A 22388-nucleotide genomic window follows, 5' to 3' on the forward strand; every position below is an offset into this window, starting at 1 on the left:
GAAGCCATGCAAGGAGATCCTCTGTCATCAACACCTTCACAAATACTCATTAAAACAATCTGAAGTAGTCGGTGCTGGACTGTGGAGATGCTCTGATGTGTTGCTTTTCATCGACAATGTCCAAACAGAGTGGAAAGTTCTCCAGAAATCTATTTCCTCCCAGCAGAACTCAGGAATAATCACACTGACATGAAGCTGCAGCAACAACATACAAAAAGCCGGCCTTTCAGAAACATCCACAGCAGTGCTCTCTGTATTTCTGTGTTCGATATGAGGGGAGTTGTCTGCTTGCCTCATGTCTGCTGTCACAGTCCATATCAGTAAGTGCTCGGGAATGCAAAAACCATCAATTAGCAGTAACGTGGAGCTCATAGAGAAATATTGTACAAAGGGGAGAACTGGCAACAACATTTATGCTTTTTAGACAATAATGTATTTCAAAAGTGACCGTATCCAGAGAAACGTCAGCTCTTTAGTTCCTCGCTCTGTTGATTGTGTTTGATTTGTGCAATAGTACAGATTAGTGGCTCGCCAAATGCGAGGCCATTTTTAACCGAAGCTTGCGGATTCCTTGCTGATGTCCTAATGGTTCAAATCTAGACGAGGAATGTTTGAATGTCATTGACTCAAAGCTTGTTAACTGAGGCCACCTGCACAGTTACATACATCAGGGCTTCTCTCCTCTCCTACGGCTCCCATAGTCATGTCTGCTTTAAAAAGATGTTTAAAAAGTCAGGTTCATAAAACCCCAGCCTGTGGACCTTTCTCAGTTTGCTCCTAATCCTAAAGAATGCCATCAACGTGAGTGAGAGCTAATGGGACAACACCATAGGGTGCGTTATTGTAAATGAACTCACAGCGCAGACGAGACCTATTAAAGCCAGTTGTTATGGAGGGTTGTTTAACCGAGTGTTCTCATTAAAACCGGTCTCCAGCCAACAAAATAAGCACTTTCTTATAGCTTACATAGTGCAAACAGGGATAGGGGGAAGGCAACTGTAAACTGTGTGAATGTGTGTGAAGGTTTAACGGGTGGTCTGTGTAACATCACCAGCCTCTCAAGACTTACATAAAAAGGGGGCATTTAGATTCACTGCACACACACACACACACACACACACACACACACTCCTCTGCTTGATATGCAGTCATCCTTCACTATCAAACCTCCTCCAAAGTTATGCCCTTACCCTCCACCAACATCTGCAAGCGATTTCAGCTTGAAGGAAAGCACTCGACTGACCCTGGATCTCCCTCTTTGATTCTCTCTTCCCACCACCCCCCCTCGCCTATTTCCCTCCATTGCTTCCCCCCCTCATCTCTCCTCGCTCAGTCACCATCCGAAAACTCGATTCACATTCAGAACCAAGCTTTGATTTTTCCCCCCCTTCAGATCCAGCAGTGGGAGCAGAACCTGGAGAGGTTCAACATGGATCTGTTCAGGATGCGCTGCTACCTCGCCAGTCTGCAGGGCGGAGAGCTGCCCAACCCAAAGAGCCTGCTAGCCATCGCCAGCCGCCCAACCAAAACCACCCTGGGACGCCTGGGGATTTTCTCCGTCTCCTCCTTCCACGCTTTGGTAAGGAAGCCGTGCGGAAGGACAGGAATGACTAGTGAACTGATGCAGAATGAAGAATCAGGAAATCAGCGCTGCATCCTGTTTGGATGCTTTGTAGCGATCCTTGTGTGACACTTCAGCTTTGATTGGCTTGATGTCTAACAGCAACCTTGAAAACGTTTTAATCATTCGATCCCGTCCCCTTTTACTGGAGGAAAATAAACCTAATTAAGATGCTTTGATTAGATGGAATTTTTTTGCTGGGTGGAACGATTGCAGTCCTGATACTGTGTATCTGCTCAGATCTGTTCCAGAGACGAGGCCACGGTCAGGAGGCGGTCGTTGTCCCTGACTTACAGACAGCGCAAGAGAGGCCTGTTCTCCTCGCTGAAGGGCCTCGACAACCTGACGAAGAGAGGCCGCGACAAGAGACCCTCTGCATCACAGGTATTACTGAACACACAGCTGCACAGATTTGGGTATGATTTATCGTCACCATTTTTCAGAAACATCAAGTGATGAAAAATTTGTGGGGCGCTGCTGTAGCTCATCTGGATGAGCTGGTGTCCTATGTTTAGGGTCTATAGTCCCAAACACAGAGGTCATGAGTTCGAGTCTCGCTCATCCCCCTCATCCCACTTTCCTGTCTCTCTCTCTTGACTGTACTATCAAATAAAGGCAAAAAAAAAGTATAAAAGGAAATGAACCTACGTTAAATAAGTTATTGTCATTTTTTCTTGGGGTCAAGGCTCCATAATGTCTTGATTTAACCCCTCAAAACTCCTCTCTGTGCATTAGAGTGACGTATATCAAAGTTTATATCCATGAAAATAATCCCGTCATGCTTAAAATGGCTTAGATGTGTGGCTCTACCCAGTTCAATTTCACTCAGCTCAGCTCAAAGGTGTATTGTCATGTGCAGCAATAACAAGGGCAATAAAATTCTTAGCTCAGTGTGTCTACATAGAGCCGTGATTAAGCTACTGCACACTGCATCCTCTAGAATGCATAGACGTATGAAGTCCCCGCCTCTTTCTCCACTCACTATATATTTACTTCTTCCCTCTCATGGCAGCTCAAGCACACCAGCTCCCCTACGACTCTGCTCTAATACTATGAAACTACTCTGTGCTAAGCAATAGCAAGTTGCAATATTGGAGTAATTCAACCATACATGTTCCAAAAGGAAGCTGATTCTGAAGAAGATGAATGATACAGAAAGCCCTCGCCCTGCACGGTCAAAAATTTATTCCGTATGAAACTCTGAATCTGTTTTTCCGTGCCATTAGCAGTGTTTGCTTAACATTTTCCCTGCACATTTTAAAGTATTACATTAGGAAGGATTAATGGAAACAGAAACATTTGAAAAAACCTGCAATTTTTATTTTTTTTACTCTTTTTTTCCCGACACATATTGGGAGATGGAAACACTTTTTTTGATTAACTTGTGACATGACGATCGTTTAACTCAGATGACTGATGTCTGTTTCCTCTTCTTTCTTTGTCTTTGTCTCCGGGCAACATGAAACATGTTCAGTAGCAACTAGCATGACAGAATATTTACAATTTGCCCGACAGAGAACTATTTCTGAAGACTTTCCTCCATTTTTCTCTTGTAGGTGGCCCAAGTTTTTGTTTGTTTCTTTTTCCTCTTTGAGGTTTTTTACGCAGATGGCCAACCATTAGTTTTAATTCTGGCTTCTTCTACACTTTTTTATTAAACGTATGTGTAATGTAGCCCAAACCGCCGGCTTCTGACGACACTACACAGCCCCGAAGCAGTTAGCGGAAACGAGTCTTAATTTGCAGCTTCCCTTTTTCATTTTTTTTGTACCGTTTTACAAGTTTTTTTTCAAATTCACTTGACAGTTATGCAGCGACACGGCTATCAGTACAATGTGGTTATGCTCAGTCATGCTGTTGACTGCTTATTTCATCATCATATGTCCTCCATCATAACAAAAAATCACCACATAATGATATTCACAAGTTAAAAAACCCAGATGGAGTCTTTAAGAAAACTGTGCGTTAGATTTGCTTATGTAGATTTAAGCTTCCTGCGTTCTGTGTCACTTTATACTTGGATGAAACTGAATTTAATATGTGACTCGTAGCGAGCCTATGAGCAATCACTTAAACGAACATTCCGGGACGGTAATGAGATGACAAAGTTCATTATGCAATCTTTTTGCATAATGAACTTTGTCAGTATCTTTGCTTTTCTTGTGTGTGTTTAAAAGCCTGACAGCAGCACTTAGGACTTGAAGTGACACCAAATAATCTCCGCTGAATCCCCCTGAGTAATGAAAACCCTTCAGGTGGTCTGGATTAGCAGATCCTTAATGCGGGATCGCCCGCTTCACGCGTGTCTGCCGTGTTGACATACGCCGCACACGCATGTATGTCGGTTCTCTCGGGACAAACTGCTGAGAAAAACCCCTCCTGATCCGTGCATGCTCATTAATAAAACAACCTGGAAACACGTTGTTGCTCGCTCGCGTGTGCATTTTTTTGACGAGGAGATTTTTTACAGACATGCTTTTTTTTTTTTAACACCCAGAGGAGTTTTTTATTAATTAAAAGCACATAAGCTCACATCCCTTCTGCTTTCCTGTAAGTTTTGAGTGCAAACCCCCCCATCAACATAAACACAGGGGAGCATTCCTTAACCAGGTGCAGAAGGAGAGGGAAGGCAAAAATCCTCCCAGGTTAGTAATTAGACTCATGCGGGCTGGTTATTTATTGATACAGAAATCCACCTCTCTGTACCAGGAAGGTGCAAGCGCTGGAGAATACTCTACTCTTCGTGGTCTATTTTTAGGAATCGCCACGAGAAACGCTCATTTACTCAGCTCTTTTATGGATCTTCTGTTTATTAGCTGAGACTCTGTAAAAGGGGAAGACGAGTGAACCTTCATTTTTCTTTTACGCCGTGAAGTCATTATTGTTTCTGAGCTTGCACAGCTAAGATCCAATCACATCCCTCAGTAGGTGAGACCTGACCGCTTACAAAATGCTCCCTGTCCTGTTTGGCCTGCTCTTATCTAAGCCCATCTATCCCACCACCTGCTCTGTGATATTTGTGTTGGTGCATTTGTGCACGTCTGTCAGCGGCTAGGTATGTGTGCGTGTTATTATTTTTTTTTCCGGGGAACTCCAGCCAGCCAGCCAGCCTAATGAGGCCCAGTCACAATTTCGCAGTGCAGAAGGCCGAGGTGGCGCTGCAGCACACACATGAATTATTAAAAGCCATATGTGGTAGATGGCATTCTCCACTCTTTCCTCAGCCCCGCAGACTTCAGCAGATGGTTGGTGTAAAGACGCTAAATATTAAACAGCCTCCCCCTTTATACTTTTTTTTCCCCCCCAGGTTTCCTTTCTCTTACAAGCTCCTTTTTTTTTTTTTGTGGTATTTTTGTCTTTTAAGGCTAATAAGGAACAGTTAATGGCTGCTAAGTGCTTTAAGGGATTTTCAGAATGCCGGGTTTTCCTCGGACATCTGCTGTTTTTGTGTTGCCGTTTCTTTTTTTTTTCCCCCTCCAAGATTGAGAGATCATGTGCGGCGTCAGTTTCGCTTTCCTGCTATTCTCCGTGGGAAATTCAGCCGTTTGAAATGACATCATCAGCTCCTCGGCTGTTCTGTCGGGAGGCGCTGACGAGAAACGCGTCTTTGCTTCAGCGGGATTTGGACGAGCCAAACTCTCCTCCGTGTGTTTAAACTGTTGTTCTCACTTTGTGCATTCTCTGGGATTTCTTGCATTTGTTCCCCCTTTGCTCTACATTCCTTCCCCCTTTTCCCAAACTCGTACACACTATCTTTTAGTGTCTTCCTCTCCCCCTGCTTGTTTAATCTCTTAAACCTTCATCTTGTTCTCTTCCCCCAATTTTTCTTACATTTGTCTTTCGTTTTTTTTTTTCTCCCTCCAGTCGCGTCCTCGCTCTCTCTTCTCTCAAACCTCCCATTTCTCTGAGCATAAACATCAGAGTGCTACCCGGCGGTCCTTCTCCCACAGTTTCCATACTGACTCATCTGTGTTGACTAAGCCTAAATCCCATTTACCACTGCGACGCCGTGCTCCGCAACCTTGCCCCAAAGTCATGCTCCCCCCGTCCACACACACCACCACCTCCTTCCCTCTTGTTTCCTCATCTCTCATCCGTCTTAGCAGTGCTATGTATACAGTAAGGAGCTGGCCGGCAGTCGGCTGTGGGAAGTAGGCCAGAAAGGTCCGAGGATTTGTGGGAGAGTTGGTAAAGCTTTCTAAAATTAGTCTGTTTACGGCGAAGCAGCACTGTTTACAGCCACTTTATAAATGTACTCGCGCCGGCGAGGGAGATAGTCTACTGATCAGGAGTCAGACGAGGTTTTCTTATTACCATAACAGGAGCTAGAAAGTTTTTTTCTGATTGTAAAGGGTGTTTCTTGGGATTGTTTTGGAAGATTCTGATCCTAGGAAAAGACATAGCCTGTCTAAGTCACAGTGGTGTACATGCTCTAAAGAAAAGCTGCAGAAAATCCAGCTTGAGCTCATTTCATTCTGTAACACCAACCACCTTTGAGTGTGTCCGACCCCTTCTGAGAACAAGATGCCATCTTGCATGTCCGTCAGAGCATAACCTGATAACTGCAGCCTGTTGGAGTGAGGGCTGGAGTCACGCCCTCACATAACTGATAGCTCTGTGTCATCGCTGTAATACAGAGCTGCTGAAGTCTGCTGCAGAGTCACCTCCAGCAGACTTGTCAGCCGGACGCCTCACAAGCCCAAGGAGCACGAGAGAAGAGGGCCGAGCAAGCCAGAACGAATGAAGGAGCAAGAGATTTCAACACTGAAGTTGATATAGTAGGGGGGAGCGCTTGTCCCCTTTTCATCTGCTGTCCGACGGTTTCCCTCTTTCATCTCTGTCCTACACAGAAACCACACTGTCCACTCACACACACACACACCCACAAAGCATATTTCCACCCTTGCGCCCTCCAAGGCTGCACACCCCCGTTTTGTACGCGGCATCAAAGCGCCGCACTCGCCACGTGTACTTTTTAATTAACTACAAAACGGCACCGGGTGCGTCTAATATTGTGCTGCTGAAGTGGCGAGGCGCTTAATCGCTCATGAGTCAATCAGCGTGGTGCCCCTCTGTCTGCACTTCTGACTGTCTGTCTCTTGATTTCAGATCTTTGAGAGCGACGCTGGAGGTCAAACGTACGCCCTGCCTCCCAGGAGCACTGAGGTGAGTCAGAGAACTCCGTAACTTTGCCCGTTCCGGGTTGCGGATCTTTGATATATCTCTTAAAAATTCCACTGCCATCTGTCACAGTCTTCCTTGTGGCAGCGTTTTATGTGAACAATTATCGGTTACGGCGCGAAGTAGCCATGGAAGAAGCAGATCTGCCGCTGCTTTGACCTCTGCTGCCTTTCATGGCTTTGATAGTGGACTGTGTAAAGATATTTTTACACCTGAAGGGTGTATGTGAGGGCATCAGAAAGCGTGTGTGTGTCTGCCTGGATGTATTACAGGTCCAGGATCAAAGCGGAGACTCCTTTCATGTTGATCTGCAGGTGTCTGCAAGATAAATAGAATGCATAACTAACGGGAGCATTTAACCATGCTAGAGCCTTGTAAAAACTCTGTGTGAACAGGGGTCCAATTCATGCCATAATCGAGGTGATGCAGGTTGTTGAGTGTTTCTGCGTATGGAAAAGTGTTGGACGATTAGCGAGTGTGAATTCTGGCCAGCCAGACGTTGGAAAGGCAGCATTTATATGTTATGGGGTGCTTACATGCCTGCGTCACCAAAGACTGTTGTAAGCGTCGCCTCCACACCTCGCTATCCTCAGGCTTCTACATTTCGTTATCCTCCTGATCAGGCTTTTTTATTTCCCCATTTTAACGTCAGGACAGCAGGGGATTGCTTACGGGTAATTACACTGCAATACAAAGGGGTATGATTTAAACTGAAACCCGCTTATTGACAAGAATCAGCTCCTGCTGAGGTGAAAAACCATGTAATCTTAAACCTGCTACGATCAATATTTTTATATTAATGCTAGTTTAAATGCAGGTTTCCATGTGGTAAGGTTTGCTCCTAGTGGCAAACCCACCAATCATTTTGATCCCTTTCCGCAGTGCCACTTCAGCTCTTTGCAGCATCTCTTACTTCATTGTTTTGGTCTTCTAGCCCACACTTTGATTGTGTTGGACCCTCATTTTTCTCACAGTATTGGTTTCAGCCGGAGCCAGCAGCTATTTTTAGCAACAGAAAGCTCTTATAAGCTACTGAACACTACCTATCCAGTGCCAGACAACAGACAGGCAAAGTGTGGAGAACATAATGTAGCGTTTAGACCATGTCGACCACAGCTGAAAGAACAGTGAATGTGGGGTAGACAGAAGCACGACAGCACATGTAGGTGACTATTTGATAATATTATAGCAATATCGAATTCATTTGGTGCTAATATGTCCATTCAGCTTGTTTCCAATGACCCCAGATGACCCAAAATGTACCCTCCTGACTGGTGGCAGCTGAAGGCATGGGGTGAGTTCAGGCCACCCAAACGTGCTTCATGCCCACCTAATTAAAAGTTAATAAGTTTGAAATAACAGGCTGCACAGAGCGTCTAAGAGCATGAAACACAGCTAAAAGCACCCACGGTCCCACTGCATAACTGAAGGGATGCCAACACCTTACTTACAGGCTGCAACCATCCGATTCTTAACTGGCTTCTCCAACCTCTGTACTACAATCGGGCCTAGTTGCCCACCCAGTTTTCCTACGAGCCCACCCTGATGCAGCAGGCTAAGACTGGCCCTGCTCCCTGATGAAATGTGGCCCCGACAGTTAAGCATAAAGGACACTTTTAGACAGAGCGGGATGAGAGTTACGAAGATCGCTGTTTCACAGGATGCAGTGATTCACAGTGTGAGTCTGTGGTCAATGTGGCGAGTGTTAAAAGTGCCCTCATTAAGGGTCTGGAAAGGGACGCAGAACAGGAAGTGGTCTGGCAATACAATAATGGCTTTCATCAGGTCGCCGCTTTAATGTTACTGTAGATGTGGTGGCGTCCCCCCCCCCTCCTCGTGTTTAAATCTCCTCGATTTGGGCGTGAATGTGGAAAACGGCTCATCGCGGGGATCCATTTTGATTCAGAGGGGATTAAGACTCCTCAGGGTGGGAAGTACGAAAAGAGAGAGGTTAGCACAGCCACATTGATTTTTGTCGACGCGTACAGCTCTTCAGTTCTCTCTTGATGACTTTGCGCCTGTTGTGCTGCTTGGGTCTCAAATCCCTTGAATTACTCTAATAAGCAGTCATCTTCTGCTAATCCTTTGCAGTGAAGTCAAGTGAAGGGTAGGTTTGTTGTGCGAGTGTGTGCCCAAACTTCGTCGTAGCTCCTGTGCAGCGAGTATGTGTTAGTGCGTGTAGTTGCCATCCTTCCTGCACAATTTCAACCAGCCAGCTTTTTTTTTTTTCCCGAGCAGGCGGAGGATGTGCTGACCTTGTCTCGCTGTAGCTCGATTAAGGAGAAAAGAGACATATATGAGCTGGACTTGTCGGTGCTTTAGCTGCCTTGGCCTCCGCAGAGGTTAAAGCTCATTGACTAGCTTTGGTTTGCTCTTCAAACCCTCCATCCACCCACTCGTTCTGTCAGCGCCGGAGCGATTCGATGTGTTTTGACTGCAGGAAATAATGACGGCCCTCACTTGTGTTGCTCAAACAGCGATTGCTCGAACACGACGCATACATTTTCACACTCGTTTTGAGCAATTTGCATATTTAAAGTGAGCACCGATGTGTTATGTGGCTGCTTTTGTTTAGTAAATTCCAGCTCATGCTTATGGAAATGTGGTAAAGGGTTAAAATTTGAGCTTTAGTTCTCCTCCCTTTCATATTCCTCTCCTCCGGCATTCCCCAGAGAGAATGAAATACTCGAGACAAGTGCTTTCCTTTTCCATTATTTTTTATTTCTCTGGCTCATGACCAGCGCCCTATCATCTCCCCTGTTTCTGTGCCACCGCCTCTCACCACGCTCGGCTACCTGTGAATACACATGTTTTAATTCTGAAGTTCTGGCCAAGTGACTGTCAGAGGTGTTCGGTTGTCGTGTGTGTGTGTAACTGCGAAGAATAGTGTGTTATAATGGTGGAAAGAGGAACCTTGGGTAGAGCTTTAAGGAAGTAATGCTCTTTTAATAGTTAGAAGACAGGGAGATGTCTTCAGCTACTTCATCGCGGTCGGCCTATCTATTCGTGGCAGTACCGTAATATTTGCGTTGCCAAGTGGAACAGAAAGGGTGTTTTTGTGCAGCAGCCACTAACCGGCCGTTACTCCGCGTTCCATGTTTAGAAGCTCCGGGGTGGAGGATTGCTCGCTCGGAAATAATTTCCACATTCGAGAGGAAAGACTGAAGTATTGAATGATTTGGCTGAGCGCAAACATAAATAGCACGCACACACGCTCACCACACAGAGCACTTGTTGAAAGTCCAGCGCGTGCCTCGACTGTACTCTTGGCAGCGGCCGGTGGAACGTTGACCAGGCAACCGTCGGCCCGTTACAACCCTCTCCCGTGTCTGAATGAGTGTACAGTGTTAGTCAGCCGCTGGTAAGGTCAGCGCAGGCAAACCAAATCTTATTTTTCCGGTCACGCCAACGTGCCTGGGACACAAACGGGGCGGTTATGCAACCAGTTGCCATGATGGCTTGTTTTTTTATTTGTCATCCTCACTTTGCAAGCATGACCTCACATCCCTGAAGGTGCAGGCAGAAGGTGGGTGTTGAAGTGGCACCTTGTGTTCCTTTACTCTGGCAGGTTTTGGTAAGAACACTGGTGGCTTTTATTTTGGCACCGACTCCTGACGTAGACTAGTCAAGGGGATATTCAGATGGAAAATGAGGCAAATGTTTGTGTTTATCATAGCTAAACGCAGAACACTGCTCGTGTGTGAGGAGCTAAGTGATGCTCTGAATCAGAGCCTTTAGTTTGTCCCTTTAGGCCTTTTGTCTGGCAGGGAAGAAGGTCTTTTTCCTTTTGAGGTGATTCATCAACAGCAAGCAGCCAGCTTCTGAAATATACAGAGAGGCTCACACACATCAAACAGAAATCCTCAGACACACACACACCACTTTCCATTTTATGATCCCATAATGCATTTGAAACATCACTGTATCCCCCCGACCTATTCACTAAGGCAATTATCCCAGTTGGTCCCACGTCTCAGTTTAACCGAGACTTCATATCGTCTTTGTCAGAAGTGCTGAATCACTGGCGTCTTCAGCCCATGTGTTTTAGTACATTTTGGTGCGATCGAGCCTCTCCTCGTGATCTAGGGCCGTGATAATTGTGGTCTCAGGCTGCACTGTGGTGTCTCCCACAGCCCCACATCGCAGCAGTGGCGTTTTTTTCCTCCAGAGACAGCGAGTCGCAACCAAAACCCCCTAATGGCTGCCTGTGAGGCCGAGCGCTGAGGCCAGCCTCCCCCCCCCTCCTCCCCACCTTAATACCACACTCAAACCTCACTGTTAATGCCACAAATAACGCAACACATAATTACCTCCTGAAAGTTTGACTGAGTTTGAAATAAATTGTCCCGATGCATCACTTAAGTCGAAATTGCTCTTGTGGCTTTTAGAAAAAAAAAAAAAAAAAAAGTCCTGGAGAAGCGATATCATCTGGACGTCTAGACCTGCCAGTCGACCCTTGCCAATCCTCTTGTGTACATGGTCATTATGATGACTATTATATGGAGCAACTGCCGTCTATGTTGTCAAATGAATTTCTGAAAGGCTAATTGTATGACATCTTTGCTCCGCTGCTTGATCCGCAGCCAAGCATTTAGACTAATGGAACTCTATTGATTTGTGTGCTGCTGTTACTCAAAGTCTACAGCTCTTTCTCACACGCTCCCTCCCTCTCTCTCTGTTTACCTCCTTCTTCCCCCTTTTTCTACTTACTCTCTCTTACATGTGATGCTGCTCCTCCACTTCACTCTATCTCCTTTCCCTATCTTACCCTCCTGTGCAGAGACTGGACGTGCTGGCCAGCATCTACTCCATGTCGCCCCCCGAGGGCGGCGTTTGGGACAGCATCGGCGTTGCCCCAGACGTGCTGACGTGCGTCTACATGCCAGACGGCCTGACAGTCCAAGTTCCCGTCAGAAGAGACCAGACAGCCGCTGACCTTCTCTGCGCAGCCTGCAAGGTTGGATTTCACAGAAATGATGACATGCCACTGCAATGAGAGAACAATATTCCTGACAGCTGATGCGCAAAAAAAAGCAAAACAGAAGCGCTCGTGTCATTTGGATTTAGTTGTCTCGCGGAATTTTATGTTCATGGTGAGAATGAGGGTGTTCGGTCATGCGCGAATACAATGAAATGCGGGTATAATAAAAATATCTCAGCTTCCTCAAGTGTGAGCTCGTTAATAGTCAAATAATATTCTCTGAACCATCTGTAGCGTCAGATCCGGCTGCACCGCGCTCGCAAGGGATTACAGTGACACCAATTCATCCGGTGCCTGACTTCATTCGGTCCCTCAAGAATGACTGCAGATAGATGGACATGTACACACGACGTATGCGCGGTCCCTTGGGCGAAGCATTTTTGTTTACTGCAAATTCCTCATCACCAAGCGTAAAGTCAGTGAATAATTCACACCTCGGCCGCGCAGCAGCTGTCGGGCCGAGCGTTGGTGCATGAAATATGTCGAATGATTTTGTGCATGCAGGCTGCTGAACATTACGGGGACTCTTGTGTAAACAGGTGAAACAGCTGGACCCGGGCCTGCACTGCCTCCGACTGCACAGGCGAGCGGGGCAGGACGTGGAGGTTCGATACGTGGCACCTGGCGAGCTCCTCCGCGACGTGGTGAGGGGAGGCAAACACGCGCTTGGGTACACAGTGCTCTTAATCGTCCGCTCTTTCTTTGAATTGATTTGTTTGATGTCGCCCTGTAGGTCAATGATCAGCTGGAAGTTGTCCAGGGTAATGTGTTTGCGCTGCACATGAGCAGGCCGAGCGGCACCGGAGACTTCGGTGAGTCGGAAGCATATGGTCGGGTTGTTGCTGTAGCTTTACGTGCACTTTGTCATCCTTTATGTAATCCATCTGTTGTACTCTGCTTGTCAGGTTTTGCAATAACAGGACACATAGACAGCCTGAAGAACAGCAGGATTTTTGTCAGTGAGGTGCTTCCTGATGGACTGGCCTTCAACCAAGGTGCAGACTTACTTAAAAATGTCTCAAACAATACCAAACATTCTTTTGCTCCTCTTTTCTGACCCACACTGTGTTTGCAGGTCTGCGCCCAGGCGACGAGATCCTGGTGCTGAACGGCCGGTGTGTGTCTGGTCTGGACCTGACGTTGATCCAAACACTGTTTGCCGAACAAACCCTGCACCTGAGCCTGAGGCGGGACGGCCCCCCGCCGCCAACCGGGGCCTTGGACCACCCGGCCGCTCCGTGCAAACACAACCAGGAGGTTCGCAGCAAGCACCACCGAGCCAAGTCCTCCTCAGGTGCTTTAATCCACATGTGCACGTTTAACCCACACATCCTGACACCACACATGTAGGTGTAGTCATTAGCGGGATGTTTTTGTATTAAGAGGCTATCGATTTTTACTTCATGGAAACACTTAAGACTAAAATTGAAAGTGAAGTTGTTGTTGACTCGCTTTTAGCTTGCCTTGTGTGTGACAGATGGTCTAAGAGAGAGAAAGAACTTTCAGCTGCAGCATAATGTGAGAACCTGGCACGCCCACTGAGGTTGCACTTTCTCAGTTCTTCGTACGTACGAAGGCACCAATTTAACAGTTTTCTCTGAAAGCAAGCTGTTTCTGTTCAAAATTGTCAGTTTAGTCAGGTACTCCTTCGTTTGTTTTGTTGTGTTTTCTGAATGTCTTGCGGGTCTGATTTGAAATAGCGGTGCTTTTGCCAACCTAAGAGTTACTGCTCGTGGTCAGCTGCTCGCACTAACCGTAAAGAGTAAAGATAGTTTTGTCACATCAGCCACAAGACAGCCACCAATGTTCCGTTTCAGTTAACATCTCCACTTCCTGAAAAGATGCAAAGTGTCTGGTCTCTGAGAAGAAAAAGTAAGAAAGAAAAAAAAAAAGAGAAAGCAGTAGCAAAAAGCTCCAGATGAAGTTTCACAGCTCTGTGTATCCCGGAGCAGAGGAAAGGCCAGGAGGGGCTTTTGACCGCAGAGGGCTCATTATCGCTGGGAATGTATAGTATCCTGTCAGCTTGGTTCAGTGTCACCGTGGACGCGAGGTGTCAGAACAGTGGGGTCGTCGGTGTCGCCGGACAAACACAGCTGATACCCAGCTAGCACAGAAATACTGTTAGTGAGTCCTTGCTGTGAAGGTAAGAGAGATTCAACCAAAGAAATATGTTTGTGCTCTCGCCAAGAATTTAATTCTATTTTTTAGCTATTTTGTCTCGCAGTAGATGAGATTAAAGACTGCGTTGTCATGACAACACCCGAGTTAAAAAAAAAAAAAAAAGAAGTGTAGAGATGGTCTGTTGTCGAAGCTGTGGAGGTCTTAACCCTGTGAACCCCAAAACCTGCCAAAAGGTTGCTTAGCTTTTAAGAAACTGCAGAAAATTGAGCCATTTATCAGAGCCAGAAACAGAGAAGTGAAGGCTTTTCATCTTTCTGACAGTCATTGAACTCATCACGTGGAACCTACGACTCTGTGTTACCAAACCGAAGCTTAAAATTCTGATGTTTCATCATTTTTTCCACGTCTAGTTTTAATATTCACCCAAAAATCAACTGTTTGCACTAATCAGAGTGTAAAAAAACCCAAAACTCTGTACTCCTTGTTGCAACTGTGAAGAGATGAGTGAGTCAGCTGTGACCCGCAGTAACGTGATAAACATTCAGGGACTTTTCAGCTGCACTGGGTTCAACTTCAGGCCGCTCTTTACACGGAGCGGATTGGGGACAGAAAGATGGAAAATAATTAAAATGAAAGCAATAAAATATCTCTAATATGTAGCGTCACCATTTTTCCCCTGTTGGTGATGTGTGGGAACTTCAAAAAATGTTGTACATGCCGGTTACAGAGGTTTTTCCTCCAATTATTGCAACATAATCAAAGAAATTCAACTTTTTTTCTCTTTTAGGATTTATTTTATCTGTATCCTACAGCACAGTATACATTTGTGAGCTCTCTCTGCTTCCAGCCATGGTTGTGCTGTTTCCATAGAGATGCAGGACTTTACATTGCAGTGAAAAATGAGCTTATAGTGAGTAAAGAAAACGATGGGAGCAAAAGATGCCTGGAAACTGCTTTTGGTTCAGACATTTAAACGGAGCAAAAAGTAACAAATTTCAAACAATTATACTTTTAAGGGGCTTTTTATTGTGTTCTTCCTCTTTAGAAGTTAGCGGTTGTTAACTGAAGGATATGACTTGCAGACTTAAACACAGAATATTGCAGATTCATGATGTGAACTTTGCCACGCTGCTAACAACGAGGATTTTTAAAGGAACTCTACCAAACTCTTTCCTGTCGCTGGCTTTCACATGTAGAAGGGGAAATGTACAGAACACGTTGTGGCTTCATTATGGCATAAAAACGGTCAAATGGAAAAAGCTGAGTTTTCAGAGAAAGTGTTAAGTGTCATCTTAATGATAGTAATTCATCAACGCCTCCTCCGCTACTGCCATAATTGAACACAAGGGGATTAATGACTTGAAGGCGTCATTACTGCAATTGGTGCGATCAAAGCAGCCTGCAGTTCTCTCCTCCGTCTCTAGAGGGCGCATGACGCCAGGCAGGCTGATGAGGAGGCAGGGAGATAAATGCCGACACTGGGGGAATTAACACTTGTCTGACACGAATTACAAAAGGACCTCATGATGGCGTTCCTAGAAGGGAGATGTCTGTCATCTGGCATTCATTCAGCCTGATGCAAACATATAAGACAAGGGAAGTGAAGGCAGATGACTAGATATCTTTAGAAACTCCGCTCGAGCCGTCAGACGTTTGTTGACAATGATTGCCAGCTTAAAAATGAGAAGTTGGGCTCCACAGGAGGCCCTGAAGTTTTCCTTTGTTTCCTGCCGTCACATTGGCCTGCCTCCCAGGCTACAATCAGGAAGAAGGTCTTTTCATGTGCCAACTGCTAGAGAGTTTGTCCTGGGGACCTTGAATATAATGAGAAGTAGACGGTCTGGAAAATGTTTTCAAAACACTCGCTTTATCTGATAATGTCATCGCGTAATGATGGTTCATATGCAAATATACATTTTGTTTAGAGGGATTTTTTTTTTTTTTTTTCGGGAAGCCAGCAGTGAAACTTTATCTGCAAAATTGTTTTAGAGTTCTTTTTTTTCTTCTTCAGTCAAACAGGGGAAAAGATAACAGAGTCTTTAATTAGGATTGCCAAGTGTGTTCCATTTTTCTTTTTTTAGGATAACTGAGTGCCCTTGCCATTTTTAGTTTGGAGACATATTTAAGTTCTGTGCGACTGGCAGGCGCCCGAGATGCTTTTAGACTCAAACTATGCAGCATTGTTTGTGTTCTGTGGTCAGTAGAAGGATGTGCTCGAGCAAAAAAACAACTATAGGGCACATGTAGTAATTGATGGTATACGCACAAGACAATGTCACACACAAATAGACACACAGTGACTCTCTCGCTCTCTCGCTCTTTCTCCAGATGTGTGCACTGCAGCTGACTGTGGCGAGGCTCTGTGCGTAGGACTGGAGGATGGTCACTCCCACTGCGCACACAGGCCTGTTCAGCACAGCAAGGTAGGAGGGGCTGGGCTGCTCTACAAAGACTGTGGTTTCTGTTGACTTGTAGACACTGTACGTCTCTTTCCATCCAGGTGCACGTGTGCGACTCAAAGCGTGCGTGTTGTGTTGTGTGTTTGTGCCCACTCACGCTGGCAGCTGCAGGGCTGTCACAAACCAGACTGGCACCAATCCTTAGCATTACCATAATTAGGATACTCCATTATAGCCACCGGTATAAACACAGCTTATTACTGTCATGCAGACAGGATGCAGACTGAGAGAAGAGGCTGTGTCACACTCCCACCGCCTCCTACACACACACACACACTGACACAAACACACACACCGACACACACACACATGCACATTAGCTGAATCGTCTCTTGTCATCCACACCTTCACCATTATATTAAACCTCTTAACCCCAGTTTCTGGGTGTTTTTTTCTGTCTATGGGCTCATGTTTCAGTGCAATATAAAGTCCTGCACTTTTGTGAATGCAGCAAATATGATGGTTAAAACTGGAGAGAACTCAAAAATGTCTCCTGTGCAGTTTAACAAGTCAAAAGGCCATAAGTCACAGAAAAGAAAAAAACAAAAGTTGATCATTTAGTTCACTTTTTTTTCTTTTTTTAAAAGTGTGATCGCCATGTACTTTTTTCCAAGTGCCCTCAGGGTGTTACCAATACTGAAAAAACACTCTACTTAATATAGAAATTTTACTGCTTACATTTTTCATTTGTTTCTACACTTGTCTCATATTTGCTCTGTGTAAACACAACCTCCAGTTCAGTCCAGTTCAGCTGAAAAGTCGCTGAATTTTTACCTTGTGACTCTTGCTTGCACTTGATTCATATGAGGGCATCATTGTAGCAAAACTATTTGTCAGTGTAGCAGATTGTTCACATATACCTGTAATATATTTTTTAGAAGGCTTAGCAGTTGCCTCACTAATTATACAAACTGCTGAGTTTATGGGTCGCTCAGCAACAACTTTCATGATGGCTTGCAGGCGGCGTAACTACTGAGGTACAGAGCAGCAGGATGGTACGCAGCCAGAATGAACGATCCTGTGAGCCTGAGCTCAGGGAACAGAAACCCTCAATCTCAGATACTCTTCAGTTTCAGATACTCTTACGGCAGACGTGTAACAAAAGCCATGTGTAAAAGGACAGCCAATGGTGAAGCAGCTTGACTTGTAACTACGAATACCTCTGTATGCATTGGCAATTCTTATCACGTCTGAATTTTAATACAGATGAGCAGATTTTTTACACATTTGAAAACCTGATTACAGACAAATTGTGAGGCGACTTTTGTAGATTCCAGTTTGCATTGACAACTTCTTTTACACATTGACAAATCTCACTTCGGATTGAGATACAGACAGACAACTCTCCATAGACATGGACAAATAGTTTTGCTACAATAATGCCCCCATAGATTCACTAGTGACTTCACAGTTGTTCAAAAGAGCGCAAAATTCTCTGTTTCTTACATAATCTAGTTTGCGCAAAACGTTTATTTCTTAAAATGAGACGCATAGAGTAAGAGTAGTTTAATTAAACATCACAGATTTATGCTTAGATTTTGTTGATTTGTTGCACACCTTCTGGTTTTGTGGGTGTAGAGGGTTAAAAGCTACAGCGCTTTCTAGTCAGAATAACTTCGACAGGTAGGATTCGGTGGCATATTTCCGTTTGTTTTTGCCTTCAGAGTCCTGGCTTTGGTCGAGGTGCCCTGCAGTTAGAACACCTCTTCCTCTGAAACCGCTTTAGAGGAATATCTCTTCTATAAACGCGCCAGATAGTTGTTCTTTATGAATTATGGCAGATTGCAGTTCCTATTTCTGTCCTGCCGCTTTCTGGATATCCGGTCAGGTTTTTTTGATATGTAAACCGACTTTATTGAAGTCATTAAACTGAGCGTGAGCCTGCCCCGCTGGGAATTACGCCTCAGCGATGCGGTAACGTAATATGGGAAAATGTGTATGCCGGTGTTTATTGAGCGCAGTAATGAGCGTGTGTGGTCACTGCACAAAAAAAAAAAGCCATGTGTTAATGATGCAGACATGGCTGGAAGCAGCCTGAGAGCAGCCAATGTGTGCATGTGAATATTCACCTTCACCGGCTAGGATTTCACGTCCTTCAAAACCGTGTACAGTAGTTGTTATTGCAATTGTCAGAGCATGTTTGGCTAACTTGCTCATTACGCAACACGGGCTAAATGAAAAGCGAACAGGCATTAGCGTCGTGCCCATTTCATCAGGGATCCATTGATAGTAACTCCGGGCCAAATATCCAGAAAGCATTGTTAATTGCCGTGGCCTCCGCGGCTTTATTCTAATCGGCCGTGTCAGAAGATGCCGTGCGGCGTTTGACCCGAGGTCAGCCAGGAGGTGGATTAGAAAGGTCAACCTGCCCTCTCCTCCTCTCTCCATTCTGGCTTTATTCGTCTCTCTTTTTTGTTTGCCCGGCGACATGAGTCAGTCCCACTGCGCTGGGATCTGCACTGCACCACTGCTGCTGCTGCTGCTGCTGCTGCTGCTCAGCTCCCCGCCGTTTGTGTTTTACCGAGAAAGGAATGGAAGATAAGTGTGTGTGTGTGTGTGAGAGGGAGGTTTATGAATGTGTGTCTGTGTCACTTGTGTCACTGCACATGTGAGACACAAAAGGAAGAGAGAGGAGGGGAAAGAAAAAAAGCTCTCTCTTTCCCATCAGGGAGAGTCAGCCACTGTGAAGGAGGGGAAATAAATAAATAAGTAAAACACAGGGGTGAGATATTGGTGCTGGTAAATCAGATTTTTTGCAGCCACGCAGAGAGGGATTTAATCACTGCGCCGCCATCAGTTTGTTCTCTGGGGCGGGGAGAAAGAAATCGAGTCACCGGGTAGAAAATCAGCCATGTATCAGCATATAGGTTCACACGTGCGTGCGCATGAAAGTCAATAGAGATGGATGGAAGGGAAGGACTAATTTCAAGCCTCTTGTCGCACCTTTTAATCGGCCGCCTCAGTAGACTGGCTACCTTTGATTAATAGGTCTGCTGCATTCCAATTTGCGCTCATTACACGAGAGAGATCTGAATGTGTGTGTTTGAGCTGAAGTTCTTACCGGTTTACAGCATTGTTTACCGTCAGGATTGTGCTTCCCGTGCCTGTGAGTTACTTAATAAAGCATTTGGCTACAGAGCGGCACGGCAATTGGTTTAACGCAATGCTGCGGTATCATTATGAGCTCAACCAATCGATTGCAGGAGTCAACTGAACCAGTCCCGGATAACTCCCACGAGGCACCTCAAATTGAATTGATCTGACACGCATTGCGCTGGTGTAAGTGTCGCAGGATGCATATAGGTAAAATTAGAAGAGCTGTACGCTTCACTAGTCTTCGCTAGTTTAGGGAATTGAAAGGCTTGAGTGGAGGCTCGATGGGGATTTGGTGGGTCGCAGGTTCTCACGCATACATGACGACATTTATAGCAGACCAGGTGATCCCAAAAGCCAGATGGAAGGACATGAGACCTGATCTGACGAGGCCTTGTTGGTGCTGGTCCACTCCGGGGGTTGTTTCTTGAACAATCTGGAACAGTTAGGTGGTTATTTGATTTTATTTGACTAATAATAATTGTTTGCATTGTTTCCTGAAGCAAAAATGTCAAAGTTTTCCTGCTTCCAGCTCCTCATAAAGGGAATAGATGCTTGTTTTCTCAGTCTGCTATGATAATGAATTGGACCTTGGACCTTGTTTCACAGACTAACCAATTATTCAATTAATTGAGAAAACAGTTTCTAAATTAATCAGTACTAAAACAAATTGTTGGAGCTGCAGTTCATTTTTTTTCTTCTTTTTTTTCTGAGGCTGTTAAATCAAACGAAACAGCACTCCTGTCCCTCGTATGCCACAGTTTGCTGCTAAGCTCCCGCGCTGTTACTTTCATGTTGGTTTACATTAAATGCCGCATTATTCTTCTGTTCTACTCATAGCAGTGGTGTGTTTGACACTTTGTATAGCAGACAGTAACGTCTTGCATTAAACCAAAGGTTAAATAGCGGACAGACATATTAAGCCTCTTTGCATTTTGTCCAGACCAGACATTTCAGTAAGAGCATTTAAATGGACTTATGAAGAGAGCTATGACTGGAGCCGTGCGCTGTCTGGCTGTCACTGCACAGTTTGGGCCTGATTCACTTGATTCCAGCACTGATGTTATTAGGATTTGCCTCTGCGTAAGATGTAGGCTTCAATACAATTCGGAGACTGTAATATTTTTGCTATTCTTCTTTCCTCTTTTGTCCTGGTCTCAATCTTCTCTCTCGGTGGACGGCAGGAGTCTGAGGTGTTTTAACACTTTTGAAAAATGTGTGAAGAAAAAAACTTTTTCATCTCTTATCGTGTGTCCTCGACTTCAAAAAGATAGGGTACGTGCCTGCGGATATTAGGTTGTATCTTCTTCAAACATGGTCTCGCCTCCCTTTGAGCTATCCCCTCCCTAAACTTTAGAGAATCTCCTTTACTCGACTCTATGTGTGTGTCGGGTGGGAGTTGTGGGGGGTAATTTGGGCAAGTGTGTGTGTGTGTGTGTTATGACTAAGCCCATCAGCCGCCATCTGGCCATGAGCGGGCTAATAATCTGAGCTTACTGCTGTCAGCACAGTTAATACTAGCCTGCTCTCGTCAGTCCACTCCACTGTAAACAAGTTGGAAAGGCAGAGTTGGAGATAGCGACTTTAAAAGAAGAAGGAGCGACGGAGGAACCAACGGGGACCCCGATCCACCATGACCCAGATCTGGCTGGAATGACCGCAGCAGGGGTGGCCGGCGGAGGCATGGTAGTAGTCGTACCAATGGTGGCTCCAACGGCGAAGGATGAAGATCCCCGGCCGTGCCTCTACCCCACCACCGCAGTGGAGCTCTTTATGCGGGACCAGTCGCCTGCTCAGGCCCTGTGCTCCCTTCTGGCCATGTGCTGGTTCTGGCCGTCCGGCTGCGAGGCCGAGGAGAAGGACGTGTTCTTTGGATCAGCGCTGCTCAGTCTGGGGCGGCTTCTTAAGGAAAAGCTGGCCTGTCTGGTCCAGGACGTGACTGACTGCCTGTCCTGCCAGAGAGACACCAAAGGGGACAAACAGCCGGTAACTATGGGCTGATTGCTTTTAACTGAGAGGGATGGTGCTACGAGTCTTTGCATTTCAACTTTCGCACAACCTTCTGTGTTCACGTGGCAAGTTTTGACCAGTTCTACCAGCAGAGCGTTCACATGTCTGTGTATATGAATTATTTGAGTCCATTTTTAGCCACGCTAGCGGCGCGGCTCAGGGGATGGTTCAACCTTTTGGTCCAGACTGTAAGGTTTATAGTGACAGCAGACCGGAGCAGATCACAGGGTCACAGTGTCACTTTCTGCTGTCTCTCTGTGATGTTATCTCAGCAGTATAGGTTCTGTTAGAATTAACTGTCTTTATGGGTGTGTAATCACTCTCCAGCGGTCACCTTGTGCACCCACCGGCCCCATTATCTGTTAGTATCATGTCATTATTGGCAGTTGTACAGCATGGATGGTTCAGGTTGTGTCCCCTGCTTCTGATTCACCCAGATTGAGGAGTCAGGGCAGCGCAAGGTTTGCTATTAGTTATTTCCCCGACTTGTTTGTCACCATGCTACGTTTAATATCAGCAACAAGCATTTCCACTTAACCTTTTATGTAGTTTTAGGCGTCTTGGAGGAAGAATAGCGTATAGTGCGAGCATTGCTTTGCCTTTGTACTGGCAGTCATGCAGTGGAGTGGATGTGAATAGCCTAGGGGACTCAGTAGAATGGGTGCTTTAATCTGAAGCTGGCTTCATTATTAAAACACACTCCTCTCCCAAAGTCCTCAGAGACTTGGTGGAATAATATTTGTTTAGGATGAATAATAAAAGGCGTAAATGGGCTTGAGTGGAGCGCGACGGGCCCAGCCTTCCCCCTCATCTTCCTCTCTCCTCCCCTCTGCTCTGTTTGATTTATGAGCGCACGTCTTCTTTTATTGAGCTTTGAAAAGAAGATGGCATCGTGGCACTATAGCCCACTAACATGGCAAAT

General features: G+C 45.6%; 1 protein-coding gene across 1 annotated transcript in view; it reads left to right on the plus strand.

The window, feature by feature from the left end:
- The window catches only part of tiam2a (TIAM Rac1 associated GEF 2a), a 51821-nt gene that overhangs the window by 16069 nt on the left and 13364 nt on the right, over positions 1–22388 (plus strand). Inside the window, exons 7-15 of the mRNA XM_008276867.1 lie at positions 1394–1579; positions 1862–2005; positions 6731–6787; positions 11583–11759; positions 12323–12427; positions 12517–12595; positions 12689–12778; positions 12859–13077; positions 16233–16327. Of these exons, the coding sequence (XP_008275089.1) occupies positions 1394–1579; positions 1862–2005; positions 6731–6787; positions 11583–11759; positions 12323–12427; positions 12517–12595; positions 12689–12778; positions 12859–13077; positions 16233–16327 (1152 nt within the window). The remainder of the gene's footprint in view (positions 1–1393; positions 1580–1861; positions 2006–6730; positions 6788–11582; positions 11760–12322; positions 12428–12516; positions 12596–12688; positions 12779–12858; positions 13078–16232; positions 16328–22388) is intronic.

Source organism: Stegastes partitus, unplaced genomic scaffold (assembly GCF_000690725.1).
Source record: "Stegastes partitus isolate 25-593 unplaced genomic scaffold, Stegastes_partitus-1.0.2 Scaffold82, whole genome shotgun sequence".
Lineage (NCBI taxonomy): Eukaryota > Metazoa > Chordata > Actinopteri > Pomacentridae > Stegastes > Stegastes partitus.